Source organism: Periplaneta americana, chromosome 15 (assembly GCF_040183065.1).
Source record: "Periplaneta americana isolate PAMFEO1 chromosome 15, P.americana_PAMFEO1_priV1, whole genome shotgun sequence".
Taxonomy (NCBI): Eukaryota; Metazoa; Arthropoda; class Insecta; order Blattodea; family Blattidae; genus Periplaneta; species Periplaneta americana.
This window is the reverse complement of record NC_091131.1, coordinates 87,089,562-87,109,619: the sequence shown is the minus strand read 5'-3', so window position 1 is coordinate 87,109,619 and position 20,058 is coordinate 87,089,562. Positions and strand designations below refer to the sequence as shown.

The window sequence follows — 20,058 nt, the reverse complement described above, 5'->3', positions numbered from 1 at the left end:
TCCTCGTGAAAAGTGTGTGACCTTCGCTCGAATCAATGGTTAGTAGTACAGGATTGTGATCAGAATTTAAGTCAGCTGTTGTTGTAACAGACAGTATGTTTGCAGTATGATGAAATAGGGCCACATCTAGAATATCAGGTGCAGATCTAGCATTATGAGGGTAAAATGTTGGGATGTCAGGAGTTACAATTGCATAATTATTTTGAGTACTGTGAATCTGTAAGACTTTCCCTCTTGAGTTCTGAGTTAAAGAGTTCCAACTTTGATGTTTAGCGTTTAAATCTCCTAAAATAATGAAATTTTTGGTAGTATGTATGAGCTTATCTAAGTCTGATAAGAGCAAAGGTTTTGTAGGTTGGTTGTACACAGCTGCTATTGTTGTTTCACGATGATTGAGCAATATAGTTATGGCAGTACATTCAACATTTTCCAGGTTCGATATTTTAATAGGATTGTGAGAAATAGTTTTCTTAATTAGTATTGCAGTTCCACCACCTGGTTTATTTTCCCTATCAGTTCTGTAGATTTTATAATTCTTGATTTTTATATTGTCTGTTCGATTTAAATGTGTTTCATTTACACAAGCAATGTCAACAGTGTTGTCTTGCAAGAACTTTGTAAATTCTAATAGTTGATTTTTCAATCCGTTTGCATTGAAGTTTAAAATAATAAGTGGTTTTGAAATTACTGATTTAGGTTGTGCAGCCATCTGCAGTTGAGAAGGTCAGTACACTTTCTATCAGAATAATAATTTTAGACCATGTGTCATTACATTGTCCAAGCTTTTGTGAAACTTCACTTAATTTCTTTAAAATTTCTTGCAGGTTTATGTTTTTGAAAATATTCAGAATGGATTTCAAATCCTCCATGGTGGACGAAGTATTTGATGTGTACATGTTTTGTTGGCTTTGAGGGAACCTTCTCTTTGGCAGTGGAGGAAATTCTTTATTATTGAGTGTAGGTGGCATTGATTGTTGTACAGGCTTATTTGATAATCTCATATTGAAAAGGTCAATATGTTTTTTAAAAACTGGACATTCTCTGTAGTTTGAGGTGTGCTCTCCCTGACAATTTGCACATTTAGGGGTATAATCAGGCCCTTTGAATGGACAATGAGCTATTAAATGTTTATCCCCACATTTTAAGCATCTTGGTTCTCGTTTACAACCTGAAAATACATGTCCAAAAGATTGGCAATTATGACATTGACGTAAACGAGGTTGAGGGTTATAAGCCTCGACTTTAATGATGATGTTGTTTATGCTGTTTAATTGCAATATTTCTCTTGATTTTGGATTATTTTCCAATGTAATTTGAAAGATGGGTAATCTGTAAGAATAATTCTCATCATTTTTGTTTTGTATCCATTGTTGAACATTCAATACTGGAAAGTTGAGAGACTTAAGTTCGTCTGAAATTTCCGCTTCTGTGATATTGGGTGGAAGATTTTTAATCAGAACTCTTATCGGACGATTGTTGGTCGAAGTAAAAGAATAAAATTCATATTTGTTAGCACTGAAAATATCCACGAGTCTATTGTAATCTTTATCATTATCGCACAAATATTTGATACCTTCATTGGAATAAACAATTCTTAGGTTGCTCTGTAGGTTGGTGCGGAATTTCTGATTTTCGGAGAAGAAATTGGGTAGTTTTGTAGTTAAAACAATGGGTGGAGGTTTCTTTGTTTTTGATTGTACAGAGTTTGATGTTGTAGACATTTGTGGATTGGAATTGACATTTAGTGAATTTGTCTCTGTTGTTTTTACTACATCTATACTATCAGAGTTTGACGTCATTGAAGAAGCAGTGGCTAGTACTTGAAATTTATTGTTAGTGGGTATGCTTGTTTTTACCATTGATTTAGCTATTTTGTTTGCTGAATAAAATCGTAATGGTCTTTTTGGATGTAAATACTCATCATCATCGCTGTCATTTGGTTCTTTCCTCACCTTCAATTGTTTCATTGTTGATTCTGCAGATATGTGTTGAAAATTATTTATTGCATTATTCGAAGTTTGAGAGGTTTCCATTTCTTCATTTATAGTTTCACTTGGATAGAGGGATTTCTGATTCTGAATTGAGATGCGTGGTAAGTCTGTGTGTAAATCAAATTGATCATTAACTAATGTAGTGTCCATGCTTGAGGATCAAGATCACTCGAAACACTCGCACAAAACACGAAAATATATATACTGTTCACAAAGAAAATAAGTATTAGGATCAATAATAAAATGTAAAATAGTAACACTAAGTATTAACACAATTGGAACACTTCACTTTAACACGTTAAAATCTGACAAACTATTTGTATACTCATCAAATTACACCAACACAATCACGTAATTCGAATCGTCCGCCATTCCTTGTCCGGGGTGCAGAGCGAACACGAAAGAAAAGTGAACCACAGAGCCATCTACTGACGGAGCTGCTAAACGAAGTCATCGCCGCCATCTACAGCCAAACACCACTAGCGCAGCGTACGTGTTTCTTACCGTTGTCGCTAGATGGCAGGTAGATACACATGAACTTCGTCACTTCATTTCACGGAAATTTTGAACATTACTTCATTTAAATACTGACGTCACCACGCGGTTCGGCAAATGAAATGAAGTAATAAACTTCTAATTATGGGGCTTAAATTTATTCCATTAAAAGAATTTACAAACTTACAAATAACAATAATGAAGTCGTTTAGGAAAATGAACAATTTTACTAACTTTACAGACATAAAAGTGATATTAAATATATATATTTCAACTCACCTGGCTCGGGAAGAGGGGAAGTTGGGCTCTCTGGCATGAGAATACCCTTTTGTACAAGTTCGTCCCTGTTGGCCCGTACGGATATCTTCCGCTCTAGGGCTGGAATGAAACAAATGCATCACAAAGTTAACACAAAATATTAAACTTTCATTCATGGTATTACGTGCTTTGCTCTCAGACTCATACCAGCATAAGACTGAAAATTACAGGGACATTGATTAATTTTATACTATATGAGAAAATGAGTGAAATTAGGGAACAGTGGTTTAATGTAAGAAATATATCTAACAACGAAATCTATTTGTACAGGGAAAAGCAGTGATTAGTGATTAGTAGTAAGTAGAATGAGATAGAGATAAGTAAACTGGTAAAAAAAAAAAAAAAAAAAAGGATCAAGAAAGGAGTACTGGAAATGACCATTTTGAATATATTAAATTAAGTCATTAATTTTGGAATGAAGAAGAGAGTAAAAGAAATTAGTTGGAGGTGATGTATTAGGCTTCAGAAAACAGTAAAAGGAAAAATGAAACTGTTGTAGTGCAAAGTAATAACTATTGATAATATATATACAACGAAAGATAATATGTGACTAGTTGAAAAATGGAAGAAAAAGTAGAGTAACGAATACGTAGTGCAGTAAAATAAATATATTAATGTTACTAGATAATAATGAAAAATAGAATTGGAAAATAAATATTACTTAGGAGAGAAATAGAAGATAAGTTTACTGACTAGGCATAAAAACTGTGACGTTTAGGTAAAAAGAGGGAATAAACTAGTAGGTATGAAATTTAGGTACAATAGTGCGTTCTACAAGAAAATGTTCATGTAATAAATGTAACTGTAGCATTGCATGCAAAATTGTGAATCCACATTACTATAAGAATGTAATTACTGACATGTAATGTGAATCACAGTTACATTAATTTGAAGTTGTTAGTAAAATACCTTTTTTCTTTAGTTTTACGGGTAAAAGATATTACAAATAGAGAATAGACTATTCAGAAGTGTCATTTCTTTAATTGGTTAGTGTTCTGAAGCTAAATGTGTTTTATTAATTGCTTTGTACAGATTTTGTGTTTCAATTTTTAACTAAAAATGACATCATTCTTACGCACTTATCACAAAAATTGTTACAAATCACACGACTTTAGGAACTTGATTATTTATAGTTTAATTATGCATCGTAATGTACAGTCTTAAAGAATTTACAAGAGTGGCATGATTTGTAACAATTTTTGTGATAAAAATAAATCTGAAAAAAAAAAAAATTCTGTACGAAGCAACTATGGAATTCACAACACATGTTCAGCTATTTAAAGAAATAATACTCCTGAATAGTTCATTCTTTATCTGCAATATTATTTTACCCTTAAAATGAGGAATAATGGCATTTTACAAACAACTTCAAATTAGTGTAATTCTGAGATTAGGACAAATATTTACATGACATTTTTTGCTCAGAATGTCTTCGGAAATAAGCTCCTTAAGGAACTATAAATCCTCGTGAATTACCCTATATACATACATACACACATACACATATGTATAAAAGATTAAATCAGTTAATATTTTTAAACGTTATATTATAATGAATATCCGCTACGATTATCTTAAAGAAGGGGTGAGGAACATTTAGAAAATATTGGAACCTGTAGATTGCGGAAAGATGAACAAATTCAGCCGTGGAAGATGATAATGATAATAATGCTGATATTGTAGAGAAGGAGAAAGATAAGAAAGAGGAAGGGCACGAAAGAATAGTGCGAACAACAAATCAATTAAATATTTCTTATTATTAAAATATTGCCTGTGAAATGAATTTCGATAGAGATAAGAAACAAAGACGAGACAAGCAAATAAACGTAATTACAATACACAAGCAAGAACAAAACTAATTATGGCAGTAACTGATATACTAAATTATGGAGAAAAAAAAACAATTATGACAATACAGTAATATAAGACATAACTGAGCTTACTTTAGATAAAGTTACATTTTATCCGATGATATTTACGTGTTAAGACGTCACAAATACTTAAAAGATACGGAAGCGAGAAAGATGTGTTGCAACATTTATGAAAGTATGAACTACTGAAAAAAAATAATGATTTGATTTTGAGTATCTTCTACAGTAAATAAACGCCACTTTCCTAATACATCTTAGTTTAAACAGAGTAAAGTTAATTAAAAATGCGATGTTTATAATATAAATATCTTGTCTTCAAAATATGCACGTAAATGCATAAAAATGAGCAGCACGGAGTCAGTCCAGGCATAGTTATTGGTATCTGTTACATTTGTATGCGTCTAGAATGCAAAATTCAACAGGTGATTTGCTTGTAAGTCACCTAAGAATAAACGTATATTTTTACATTAGAAGTTATTCTCTATAAAGGATTTAGAGGAAACTGGGAAGGAAAAGTTAATCACAACAGATGAAGTGTAACTGCTCTTTTCCTGTATAAGGGCGGGAAGTAAACATGACATCATTTTGTTTGTCACACGAATTCCGTCTAGGCTTGGTTGGCTTTGATTGATTTTTCTAAAGAGCCGGATCCGGGACGAATTTTTGAATTTAGAGTTACATGACACACTGCAATGATTGTACAAGTACCCGATGGCTGACTTGCGTGGTATTCATGAAGCCAATGCTGAGACATAGGTTATCCATCCTACCTCAGTCGTGATAAAGTCAGGTCCCATTCCTAGAAGTGTGTGTGATATGCTGTAGGGCCAGGAGCCCCAAGCCCTTCCTTTATCAGCATCGAAAACCCGTACGACTCCTAAGACCTCACTCCAACCTTCTTTTAACCACTGCAGATGATAGATGACGGTAAAGAGTGCTGAGGGAATGAAAGAGAAAACTGAGTACTCCGAGAAAAATCTTCTACAGCATGTGCTTTATCCACCACAAATTCCATCGCGACCTATACTGAGGATCACGTAAGAGTAGTTCCTAAAAGACTAATTTGGCCGTCTCTTCAGTGTTGCCAATTAATACTAGATATCACCAAAAGAGAATAAAATCACACAATGCCATGTACTATAATAATAATAATAATAATAATAATAATAATAATAATAATAATAATAATAATAATAATAATAATATAGTATTAACAATAACGATGTCTTGGTTATTTACCACATCTCATCTTTATGTTCGGGAGGTGTTTTCTAAAAGATTCTTTCTTGTGAGAGTATATTTTTCTTCTGGACCTCTCACATTATGTTAGTAGTTAGTAGGTTAGTGTATGATCTAATATTAAAATGCATTTTGTCTGACAACATGAAATTCATTGCTTTGATTAAACAGTTTACGATTCACGAGACCTAACCTAAAAATATATTTTGTTTGATCACGTGAAATGATTAGTATGAATTCCGAAAACGAATGCCACTTTGAAATGTATGCTTTAAAATATTTACTACATTATTGTAATAAAAGTCTAAACACGAAAAAAAATTAATTAAAATGTGAAATAGTATTTCTATCGATTACCCAAGGGCATGCATCACACGAAACATGTTATATGTATTTACACTTAGCTTATCTCACTCTAATCTTGAAATTGTAACCAGAACACAAAGCAACACATACAATAACTATTATGCATTAATATTAATACTGGGATTAATTAATTATTAGTATGTACAAATTTCACTAGCTTCCAGTAATGAGCTCAGAAATCTGCAATAATTTGAATTTTCAGAATTTAAACTACTGACAATTTGTGTCACTGCTGCCAACATAAGTTATAAAATCTCTATCAGTCATAGTATTTCTCAGTACCGAAATTCGAAACGATGTTGGTAAAAGAAAATTCAACCTGCAAACTAGAAAAATCACCATAATCCACTAGCTTATGTAGTAATGGGGGAAAAATGGATATTAAGTAAGCTGACCCGGACTATGGCAGCGGATCGAGCCCGGATAGCCTGAATGGAAGATCAGCGCGCTAGTACTGAAGAAGGCTGAAACTAATGGAAGAAAAGGAAAGTACTTTTCGACACTTGATATTTAATTACCAATCAACCAGTCCCTGGTCATATACACTAATTTCTACACATTTACTTTTTGAGGCCAAAATTACATAGCTAATTTTCTATAGGTCTGTTTAAAATAAAAAGACTGCTGTTTTTATGTATGACTATGAAGATGCTGACGCTTCTGCTGATGATCATTATTAAAAATGAACATACATATGAGAAATACGTTAATCTGGATACTGTGTTTTAAATACAAATTCCAGGAAAAAAAAATCGTTTGAAATCAGATTGGTCTTGCAAGTTCTCTTCAAGGCACAAACTGTAACGCATATAGTAAAATTCTCGGTATAGAATTGTGTCTTACAAACTTCAAAGATGAAGCATAAGAAATTCTCCTCCACTTCCGTTTTGAAAGCGCGAATAATCTCTGGGATCTTAATCCAGTAAAAAAAAATCTAGTATAAATACATAAAGAATAACAGATTTAAAGAACTTGTACCTACATCACTAGAAAGGAGACACAATTTACAGGATATGTGGTGGGGCTGCAAAAGTAGATATAGTAACAAAAAATATTACAAATATGAAGGCGAGTATTTTAAGAAATGTTCATAAAATGTCTCAAAGTAATCCCCCTTCCATGACCACAAAAGTAACGGTAACAAAACTAACAAATTGAAGTCGCGCCATGTTTTAATGAAGCACATCCAAGTTATACGATGTGAGCAATATTCAAAAATAATCATCTATGGCCTTATTCATATCAATATATATTGTTAAACAACAGATCCCTTCGACATATTAGCTCTGGAGTCAAGGAAACATAAGTGAAAAGAATGTGAACAGAGTTTGTTATTATATCAACGTTAATTTCAGCACGAACCAAATACTTGTAATTCAATAAATATTTAAGTTCATCCGATATCTAAAGTCCACTACTGATTATCACGATAATGTGAACGAGAAGTAGTGTAGAGACATCACTATGGTGGTGTGAGTACAGGTTTCCCCGTTCGTCTCGTTTTTCTGGGATAATCCTATCTCTTTTTTTTTTTTTTTTATGTCCCGAATTTATTCCAATTGTTCCGCATTTTAAATGTCCTTCCTGAAAAGTAAGTCCTCATGGCCAATCCATGAAATATTGCTGATGAAGTTCTATTAAAATGTTGGTAATACTTATGGCGAAGATCTCGTTTTCTTCACGCTTCTGTTAACAGTATTTCTAAAGGTGCATCTTTTTAAGTATGTGTTTGTGATTTATACTTATTTTTAAAAGTAGTATTTATGTTAATGTATGTATATTACTTTATAACGAAACGTAAACATATGTGATGATTTATTTTCGGTTTTCTTTAATTTTTAACATGTCCCGTATTTTTACAAAATGTCCCAGGTTTTTTTTTGAGTACACATTTGGAAAAGTTCCGATTAAAAAATAATTATGGGAACCCTAGAATATAACCTTACCCTACCTGGTTTCAGTTGGCCGCTACTGGTATTCAACGTAACATCTTCGTATTTATTAGGCAACGATGATTGATATCAAGCTTGTTGAGTCGTCAATTATGGTGCTTGGTACCCCTCCCCTTTCGAGAAACTCGCCGCTACTCGTGGATTGGTGGGAGGTAGTTTCAGAACACCTAAAGCAAGTGCGTGTATCGTGAAATTCTTCTACGGGGTTTACCAATTGTACTGTTTTCTTTCTTTTATAGACCTAATTCTTTCTAACACTTGCAGATTAAAGAAACTGTGGAAGAAGCTATCTAAAGATGAAGACTTACTTACTTACTGGCTTTTAAGGAATTCGGAGGTTCATTGCCGTCCTCACATAAGCCCGCCATTGGTCCCTATTCTGAGCAAGATTAATCCAGTCTCTATCATCATATCCCACCTCCCTCAAATCCATTTTAATATTATCTTCCCATCTACGTCTCGGCCCTCCCAAAGGTCTTTTTCCCTCCGGCCTCCCAATTAACACTCTATATGCATTTCTGGATTCGCCCATACGTGCTACATGCCCTGCCCATCTCAAACGTCTGGATTTAATGTTCCTAATTATGTCAGGTGAAGAATACAATGCGTGCAGTTCTATGTTGCGTAACTTTCTCCATTCTCCTGTAACTTCATCCCTCTTAGCCCCAAATATTTTCCTAAACACCTTATTCTCAAACACCCTTAACCTATGTTCCTCTCTCAAAGTGAGAGTCCAAGTTTCACAACCATAAAGAACAACCGGTAATATAACTATATAAAGCTGAAGACATAATGATTATAATTATGATTATGATAATAATAGTGATTATGGATAAATTGAGGTGTTCTCTGGAACAAGAATTTAACTACAAAATCTTTAATTTTAGATATAGAACATCAAAGAGCTGGTATAACAGCAGTGCGCAGAACGATATTCAAATGTTTATAGAGGACGCGAGCGCTGTGTTTTCTGGAGGGAAATAATATTTTGTCAGGAGGAAGATGTGTTATTAAGAATTCAATAGATGCTAGAAACGGAAAAACGACGTAACGTACGTTAAATAGTTATTCCGGGAAACGTCTCAATTGTAATGTGGAAGGAGCAGGAAAAATTGAAGCATATAAAAATAGCCCCTCAGCCGGCTTGTCCATAACAAAATAAAATTACAGGATCGAAACGTAGTTCTCCTGTGTGAGAAGTTTCCAGCTTAATGAATGAGTTATGTCTGAGCATGCGAGAAAATGTAAACTATATTAGGACACCAGGCACAGTAACAAGCCCTGTTTCATTTTCACGGCTGTTTGTAGACGACTTCTTGTGATGGTTAATTTTACTTCCACTTCAGCTGCCCAACTCATTACACAGAAACTAGAGGCATGGAAGGTGACGAGTTATAACTTTCAGAGATGAAAACGGATTCCCTCACTCCGTAAAAGGAGAGCCGTCATACTTTTGGACGTTTCTGTATACATTAAGTTTTTACGAGTCTCAACTCTACGTTAGTAAGATCATAACAGTGAGCCCTAGACAGTTATGCCATCTGGTGACGTTTAATGGTTGTTTTATAAACGCTTCCGTCTGTTGTCTAAGAATTCCGAGAGTAATCAATATAATTAAATTCTCCGTTTTGTAAAAGCACTCCTTCCACCATGGCGAATGCTTTTAGAAGGCAAACGCGCGTTTTAACAACGATGGGACCATTAAATATCATTATAAGGGCCACCCCTTTCCTTCAAGTCGCCCTGCATGAAGTACCATTAACAAAAATCCGACTGAGAAGAAAAGCAAGGGAGAAGTCTCGCCAAACTACGGCGTTTAAAATTATTCTCAATGTTCCTCTAAATAAATCTTTATAAAACTGCTAATGTCTTGTAAAATAATTCTAGTTTATTGTAAGAATAAAGAGGAGTAAAATTCTCTCATTTCCATTTCACGCTTATGGCACATGATGGTGTGGAGAAGAGTAATCTTGTATTAACGTACCCCTTCAACCAGAGGGGCTATTTGGAGACGTTGAAGTGAAGATAGGAAGATAATGGAGTAGTGAGTGACAGGGGAGAGCTAAATTACAATTGTAATTATTTATTTAACGTTCCTTTGGTACTACAAATGCTATTTGAAGACGATAAGATGACGTGGTAACTAGATAATTTACATTTAAATTACATTTAGGGTGAAGGATAAGCTATTACGTGTTTTTGTTGTTTTTTAACAGCGTAGAATAAATTAATATGCAAGTAACGCAAACAATACGAATCAAGTTCCGCAACACCCGAGATTGTGCTTTTCCTGATATGTAGTAAAATTAAAAAAAAAAAAAAATGTAGTTTTCTTTTTTTTTTTTACTTTGTTCCATTTTCTACTTTAGGCCTACTTGCTTTCCTGAATTTTCTATTTCATTCATACTTCCAAATACTTAAAATTCTCCAAAGTTGAAAAGTTGAATCGCGGAAGAATCAATTTTGGGTTATAGAAGTGAAATTTGCGTGATTAAGATTTAAGATGAAGGTAATTTATAGATATTGTCTACTATAGGTCGTGAAGACGCACAGGCTAGCGAGAGATTAAGGTTTCTACCTTTCCTGGACAACCTGAGTTAGTAGCAGTAGAGATGTCACTCTACGTGTTTACCGCCTTTATCCCCAAGGATAAAGTGTCAGTGAAGTGTGTTGTGTAAGTGAAGTGTGTTTGTGTCAGTGAAGTTTTATAGTTTATAGTGGCAGTGCAAAGTATTTGAACAGTGAAAGGTTTTTGAAGTGTTAATGGAATCAGGATAGTATTAGTGAAATGTGTTTTAGTTCCAGTGCAGTGAGCGAATTGACAGCGAAATGAGTGTAGGGCTGAAAGGTACTTATGCTTGTATTAACACATCTTACTAGTGGGTTTTAGTTCGAACTAAGGGTTAAGATACAAATTAGATTTACTTTAAATGTTATTTTAAGTGATCGTGCTTCATTTAATTTAGGATGCTCCCTGTTATTATTATTATTATTATTATTATTATTATTAATTGTACTTTTTATTAACTGTATTTATTATTAACTGTCATTATTGAGTGTAACTAGTTACCACTGCCACCGGGTACTTACCCATGTGCAATGTGAATAAATACATACCTACATACCGCTGGCACTCATTTCTGTTAGAAGCTGAGTGAATTCCAGGGCCATAATAAGATTAGATCAATGTAGGAAATCCATGACCCCATCAGGAATAGAACCCGCGAACTTCCGCTTCCAGCGTCACATGTTAGCTGTGATGATTCCGCGTGCCTCCAAATAGATTTAATTAAAGTAAAATGGCAGCAAAAATTAATTATATATAAAGAAATACCACAATCCTTTCCATGTGACTTAGTTCATGGAGGCCACGACTTTTTAGCCGCCCAGAACAACATGAACCATTCGTGTTTAAGCAGCGTTGTCTAGTTGTAATGTTAAGACTCAGTCGCTGTTAGTTATGTTAAGTTAAATACTACATGCATTCAAATAAAATATTGTAGCCACGAAGAAGAGGAAACGTATGAACTAAAAGCATAATAACATTCATAAACATGTAGAAAAAGGAATAAATCAGATCAAAATTAATATAGAAGAAAATATTGTGTGTAGAATACTAGGGAAAATTGGTTTGTATATTTACCTATTAAGAATTGAAGGGAAAAAAAACTTTACGAATGAATGCCTCCAGAAAATTGAAAAGAAAGACCGAGATAGGAGCATGATGAGCAGAAGATTCGGTGTGAAAAAGCGCAGCACAGACTGCTTGGAAGCCCAGTCAATTATATGAAGTGATAATATTATTCATGCTATCCGCAACAAAGATTTTTATTTGCGTTATTGGCGTACTACAGATCCAACAGAAACGGAAAACTTATGAGAGGAAATAAAGTAGTTTTGCCTAGAGATATTTTTATTCCGGGACAGGATTCCTCACGTGCCATGCACCTGTGACACGAGACTACCAGCTTTACTTCCTTCCCGGAGGCTTTTACAAACGATATTCATGTCACAAGGTGATAATGTTAAATTGAGAATGTTACGGAAACCGAGTACTTGACTGCAAAATTTGATTGTCACTAGCAAAACACAGATACTCTTCGCAGACAATTGTTTTATATAAAGTGGAGCAATGGTGAACTGATGTGAGATGAAAATGAATTACTCTGATAATACGAAGCTCGGACTCTATTCCGTTTATGAGAAGTCTCACAGACTCTCCGGATTTCCAACTCCAGATTCTTTTTAGTGGAAAATGCTGCCAGTACGAAACCTACCCTACAGTCGCTCTTTGTTCACCACAAATAGAATGGGACTAATGGAAAACGCAAAAATTCCGAGAAAACTTGCTTGAATACCTACTGTAGACTACAAATTTCCAATATCATTATATAGGCTCTACTCGTACTTCCAGTTCCATCACCAGTAATTTTTGAAGCCACATCACGATATAAATTCCTCTCTTTCTCTCAAAGTTAATCGAATATTTCTTTTAACCCGTCCTAGTCGCTACAGTCGCGTCTCTAACTCAGCGCTAGCGCTCTGGTCATCCATCCAGGCAGCTCGAGTTTGTTACCCGGCTTGGTCGTGAAGGAATTGAGGGGTTGGGTGCAATAACAGCATTAATGTAAAAAGTGTGTGTATGTGTGTGTGTGAGCGAGAGAGAGAGAGAGAGAGAATAATGCCTACCAACTGCACTTGCGTGATTCGGGTTCCGCATACTGCGAATAGAAGTCAGGACTGTGACCCATTTTCAATTTGCACACCATTTCGACGGACCACGTTATGCATGTGTAGTATCTGTGAAGACTTATATTGTGTATTAAGGTGAATGTATGTTAAGTGTTCGTGTAAGTGTAGTGTAGAGAATGGGTGATGATGATGGTGAGGAAGGAAGAAGGGGAAACCCGGTGCTGGCACGTAGCCTTCTCCTGTTGAATAGCACCAAGGGGGGCCGCCAGGTTTAACGTTCTCATCTGACGGACGAATCACTGTCAACGGTGACATATGCCTTCCCTTTATATGCACTGCGGAGAGATTTGGGATTTAACCCAGGCAAAATTTCTCAACCAGCCGAGGATCGAACTACACGCAGACACGCTACCACAGAGCTAACTCGGAGGACTTAATGTAAAAAGTAGCTTTTGAGAAAAATTAGATAGAAAATTTAAAATAGGAACAAAACCTTTACATTTGGTTAAGATTAATCTTATGTTAAGGGGTTCCATATTAATTTTTATTCTATTTATTTTACGACGCTTTATCAACTACTATGATTATCTAGCGTCCGAGTGAGATTAAGGTGAATGAGACCAGAGTCCAGCGCCGAAAGTTACTCAGTGTTTCCTCTTAATGGGTTGAGGGAAAACCCCAGAAAAAACCTCAACCAGGTAACTTGTCCCAACCACGATTTCAAGATTTGAACCCGGGCCCACTAGTTCCACCGTCAGACATACTAACCTTTACTCTAGAGCGGTGGACCGTTACTTATTAATAAAATTCAATATTTTACAATGTGTAATATTTAAGAACAGTTATCTAGGCAAGAATCGGCTACTGTTCGTATTGCACTCAGCTCCTCAATTTGTGGCGGACAAATAATACGCAAAGGGTTTTTGTCGGGATACTCCAGCGTCCCTCTCATTCCACTCTCTCTCTCTCTTCTCTCTCTCTCTCTCTCTCTACCTTCTTATTTAATCAAGATTTAAAAATGGACTGGGGTAAAGTCTTGGGTGTGGTAGTACGAATCTCCGATACTGATAAAGGATATGAGGACTTGGGACTGTGAATCCTGTGTTTATAAGGTACTATACTCAGTGCATTTCGAATGTACAAACCACGTACGAGTCGCTGAACTGAAAACTGTGAACTAAAGCACTGGTAATCCAGGCTGTCCCAGCTGACTTTAGTTGAGGAGAATGGTCCAGGAATGGGGTAAGTATGCGTGGTGAATGCAATCCATTGCTTGACCTTGATCCGTCAGTTGGAAATGCGCTGACAATAGATTTGGTATGAGGCCAGGTTTTTTCAGAGCTGGGGCAGAATGGACCACCTGTCAGCATGCGATTCACGAACGACACCCATGTTGAATTCTTTGTAAGTTCATGCATATGTATATACACTTTTTGCTGGTTGAGTGGAAGAGAAGGCCTTACGGCCTTAACTCTGCCAGCTAAAATAAGTCATCATTATTATTATTATTATTATTATTATTATTATTATTATCTAACATGGACAATAACCGCAGACAAAATAAAGTTTAGTTACATCGGGGTTCGGCCTTCAAAAAGTCAAGTCAGCTACGGCCTTAACTCTGCCAGCTAAAATAAATCATTATTATTATTATTATTATAATAATCACCATATTGCAGTTATTATTGCCACATTTTTAAGTCCTCACTTTAAGAAGGATTTATGAGCATTTATAAGCAACAGCTCAAACTAATATTATTCAGTGTCCAGATAGGTCATGAGCATGACAATTCAGAAGTTGCAAGTACTGACAACTGTCTTCCACAATTTCTCCTACACAATTTCCCATACTTTTCAATTCTGAAAGTTGCTCAGTAGTAGGTATGTGTGGAATTATTACGCCAGTTGCTAATATGATTACTGTACTCCAACCAGGAGAAAGTCTCAGGGGAATGAGACGCAGCGGGGTGATGCTGTGAATGAATGTTGATGTCATAAGGTCACACACATGGGTACACGTACCTCCATTGGCTAACTCTCAAAGCACAAACGATAACACTGATACATATTTATACTACCCTAGTTACAAAATTAGATCACGGTTAATTTCCTGGTCTTTTAATCCCTCCATACAGGAAATAACATATGCAGGAGAGCGCATGTTTTTTTAAACAGACGTTATAACGGTAATATTATCTATCTACTTCGCTCCGATAGCACATTCCTTTCACGGTTAATCCTCTGGTTGGAGAACATAATGGGCGCGATGATGATATTCTCTTAGGCTACTTTTAAATTTGTCACATTTCATTAGTCACGTGAGTAATTTATAGCTAGATGTCTTTCCACCTTATTTCTGTGTGTTTACAATGGGTCTAAATACTCGGCACACACATATACAGACGGTTCTGTGTGCGTTAACTTCATTTATTTTATTATTATTATTATTATTACTGTTATTATATTATTATTATTATTATTATTATTATTATTATTATTATTATTCACTACTAATATTTCCATCATCATCATCATCATCGCTACTGCTTTCATTGTTCTATCTAATCTCTCAACGTCTTATTGTACCCAGCCCAATTTGTGGTGGACAAAGACGAAGAGGGTTTTTCTCGGGGTATTTCAATATCCCTCTCATTCTACCTACTTTCTCTACCTCCCCCTCATTTCATGAATAGTTAAAAATGGACTTGGGTCAAGTCTTGTGTGTAATAGTACGTGTCTCCGATATTTTTTAATCACTGAATATTTTCATATGCAACCTACTGTATATATTTTGGAAAATTCCTCACATCTCGTCGTCTTAAAACTCAGTATGTGTTTCATTAAAACATGGCGCGATCTCCATTTGTTAGTTTTGTTTTGCTAATGTTACTTTTGTAGTTATGGATGGAGGATTATTTGGACACATTTTATGAACATTCATTTCTCCGAAAGAACATGGAAGATCCATAGTGAGCTGCGCTAAGATACGAGTGAAAACATTAGAAAAGTCAAATGTAAAATTCCCTTCAGAATACGAAACAAAACGCACTTAGCAATGAAGAATATCTGGAGAATGTTACTGGATTTCCTAGAATCTGTTGTGCTCCCATTTTCTATTCCCACAAGACAGACTACATATCATACTTACATCGTGATGCTGCTTCGAATTTGTCGGATTTTTTCTTTCTCTTCCATTTCCATGGCTTGAATAACCTTCCTAGAGCGGAGAATTTGCTTTTTCTTTCCAGAGGCGGCGTTCTCGTACCCGATCCGAGACTGTTTGTTCGTATGGCCGCCCCATTCTGCTTCTTTGCTGCAAGAAAATAAGGCACACATTGTAAATTTTGCTTATTACTTTATGTGCGAGATCACAAATCGTTATCTTAAATCCAAAACCTCGGAACTGGCTCGGATGTTGATTTTCATTTTTGCGCGTCTGTGGATACAGAGAGAGAGAGAGAGAGAGAGAGAGAGAGAGAGAGAGAGAGAGAGAAGGTACGTGGTTTCGTAGTCTAATAGTAAAGCTAGTATTCTAAATTAAGCTTCACTGCTTTGTCAGTGAATGAATATACTTTCAAAAAGTGCAAAACGTGAAAATTGACGTCCGGGAGCCAGAGAGAGAGAGAGAGAGAGAGAGAGAGAGAGAGAGAGAGAGAGAGAGAGAGAAGGTAAGTGGTTTCGTAGTCTAACAGTAAAGCTAGTATTCTAAATGAAGCTTCACTGCTTTGTCAGTGAATGAATATACTTTCAAAAAGTGCAAAACGTGAAAATTGACGTCCGGGAGCCAGTTACGAGGTTTTAGAAATAATACCAGTAATTTCACTGGAACAACTGTTATCTGTTATATCAGGGACGGGGAACTCGAACAGTAAACAGAGCAGTCAGCATTAGTATCTACATACAACAGCAACTAAGGCAGCGGGAGAAGCTAAGCTGTCTGAGAGAGGCTGTTCCCTGTCCCTGTGTCACATGATATTCTTTCTCCGTGTTTTACAGTTTTCTTTATCATCTTGCTTCTGAAAATATTTGATGATTTTCTAAATGAATACTGGAAAATCGCAAGTTGCACTTCCTGAGAATACGATTAATACGAAACAACACAGAATAAATACAAGATAATAGATGGACATTGAGCCCACATCAAAGAGAAAAATCTCTATCGGAAATTCAACCCAAGGTATCTGGATTTGTAACCATATGTGGATACCACATAAGCCATAGCAAGATACTTCATACTACAACTTAAAAGGAAGAAGAGGAAGAAATAATTTATAGGAGTCTATGAAAAATTATTGAATGAATAAATAAATAATAAATTCATAAATAGCTATATTATTACGCTTTAACAAGCCATTGTAGTGCTTTCTGCTGAATATATGAGCACGCAACACCCTAAAAGTGTACCTGCAACAACGGTTGTTCTGTTCCGACCGCAAAACATGCGGCATACATTACACTCGTTACAGTAATAAAATACGCCTATATCACAATTCAAAGCAAAATTGGCGTATGGTTAAGCTACGCATTCAAGTTCAGATAAAATATGTTTTAGGTCACTCAGTGCGAAAATACAATTTCTCAGTTCCTGACAGTCAGTTGATGGACGTGATCATGTCGAGGATAGGATACAAGTAGGAACGGATTATTTACTGAACAAGTATTTGGAGACATTAAGAAAAAATATCGCCATTCGTAAGAGTATAAATGAAACATAGTATAATGTCTGTATTAGATAAAAAAAATTGGAAATAGGTAGTACAGACATTGAATACTAACACAAGAGGACTTCGACGAACAATCGGTTTTCCAATCTCACGTTGTAGGAGGAGGGAATTTGAGAAGAACTGAAAAAAATGCGTGTGTGTATATATATATATATATATATATATATATATATATATATATATTGGGGAATGCTGGGTTTGCAGTGAAAGACCTGCACTTGGGAAGAATACTGTGAATGAACGAATGAATGAATGAATGAATGAATGAATGAATGAATGAATGAATATACATAGTTAGAGGCCTATATATATTATCTACGGAGAATTATGTCGCATGTTCTGCGGGCGGAGTGGTTGTAATTGTCGACATGTACCCTTAGGCCTATGCGAAGCTTGAAAATCCCACTATGGGGGGGAGGGTATTTTGGGTCTAAGTTACAGTAAAGTTTATTGAATAAAACTTTACCTAATCTTCAAATGCATGCCAATTTAATATATATTGTTTATTTCACAATTGCCTATCATCCCAGATCACATATAGATTACTCTTTCCTATGTTAAAATCGGTTGCATTTTGAAGAGAACAACCGCCAGGATCGCCACTCGTCCGTCGTAAACGAACACGAGATGGCAGTACAGTCGTTAATGCAATTCAAATGTGAGCTATGACGTGACTCCTTATGTAACAACTACATGGCAGCATAGTAAACTTGACAAAAGTTGTTGCCGCCAAAGTCTATAACGCAGAGCAATCTGGGTATATATGATCTAGGCTATCATAGTGTGTTAAACATCTGCGTTAATCACTCTGATAGTGCATGGTAAAAAAATCTGTGTTTTGTTTTTGAGCAAAATGTCAGGTTTTAGAATCAAACCATTCAATTCTGGTCACATTCCCGGAATCAGTTACAGAAATTATAAATTTGTGATTTACAGTCTGAATATTGGTGTTACGGATAACACAGAGCCAAAATTTCACAATGAAATCTGCAATCATGTAATATCCTAGGAAAGAATAGAGCACAATGGATAGCCTATAATTGCAACATATCTCTTGTGCTCTAAACGAAATAGCCGACTGGTGAAGTAGTTTTTCTTTACATCTCTATAATACAGCACTTATTTTAGTAACACACCTAGCCTTTGTGCACTGAATAAAGGGAAACTTTACCTTCCCTCTCCCATGTTTAACTCAAATATTTTGAAAAGTACACTCATACCCCTTGTGCTTTAGACAGACCCCTCATTTATGAACACTGTATAAAAATTGATCACATTATCTAATTATATTACCAATATACTTCTTCAGATTCTTAATTAGATAGTCACTAAGCATACAAACTCTAATAATGTGATTATACAGCCTTCCAAATGTCCTATTAAGAAGCTTCGGCTGAAAATCAGTCAGAAAAGTACATCTACAAAGGGATATTCAGAAATAAGAGACGACAATAATATCTGTGACTCATGTTGAAGTAGTGAACGATGGTGTCACAGACGTTCGACTTGAAAAATTCGTAACGTTAACTTCTTCTTTTCCTGTATTGCCTCTCCTGTTTCACTGACTTATAAGCCTATGCGATGTGCATTTTCTGTGAATCAACACTAGATACATCCACACATTGTGGAGTGGATGTGAGATTAGCATCACGCAAGGCCATCGGAGAGACATCTCAGAACAATCCCCCAACCCCGTAGATTTTTATTTTATTGGGTTATTTTACGACGCTGTATCAACATCTCAGGTTATTTAGCGTCTGAATGAAATGAAGGTGATAATGCCGGTGAAATGAGTCCGGGGTCCAGCACCGAAGGTTTCCCAGCATTTGCTCGTATTGGGTTGAGGGATAAACCCGAGAAAAAACCTCAACCAGGTAACTTGCACCCACTGGGATTCGAACCCGGGCCACCTGATTTCGCGGCTAGACGCGCTGACCGTTACTCAACAGGTGTGGACACCCCGTAGATGGAAATACATTACTTCCATTAACCGTGCCGGGAATCGAACCACGAACCACTTGGATAGGCAGAGCGTAACTACTTCAGAGCCAGCGTGGTGGGCGTAATGTTGAACAAATTAAAAAATGCAATATTATTGTAGATACCCACAATGTCAATTGAAACATTAATGCAAATTACTAAAACATTTTGAAATAATATCAATGCTGTAGTTTTAGCATTCGACAGTTAAGATAAAAAAGGACGTTACTAAAACAATTGTGAAAATGAGTTTTCACTCTATACTATTTGTGTATGGTCATTCTATGTGGATCTAAAAGGATTTAAACCTAGCAAATTACACTTACTTATGGCTTTTAAGGAACCCGGAGGTTCATTGCCGCCTGACATAAGCCCGCCAACGGTCCCTATCTTGAGCAAGATTAATCCAGTCTCTATAATCATATCCCTA

At 35.7% G+C, this 20,058-nt stretch overlaps 1 protein-coding gene across 13 annotated transcripts in view; it reads right to left on the bottom strand.

Moving 5' to 3' along the window:
- Positions 1-20,058, bottom strand: part of LOC138715195 (phosphatase and actin regulator 2) — a 1,243,976-nt gene that overhangs the window by 469,064 nt on the left and 754,854 nt on the right. For all 13 annotated transcript variants that reach the window (XM_069847817.1, XM_069847819.1, XM_069847820.1 and 10 more), the window contains 2 exons: positions 16,073-16,237; positions 2,766-2,864 (listed from right to left, as the gene is read on the bottom strand). In XM_069847817.1, the coding sequence (XP_069703918.1) occupies positions 2,766-2,864; positions 16,073-16,237 (264 nt within the window). The remainder of the gene's footprint in view (positions 1-2,765; positions 2,865-16,072; positions 16,238-20,058) is intronic.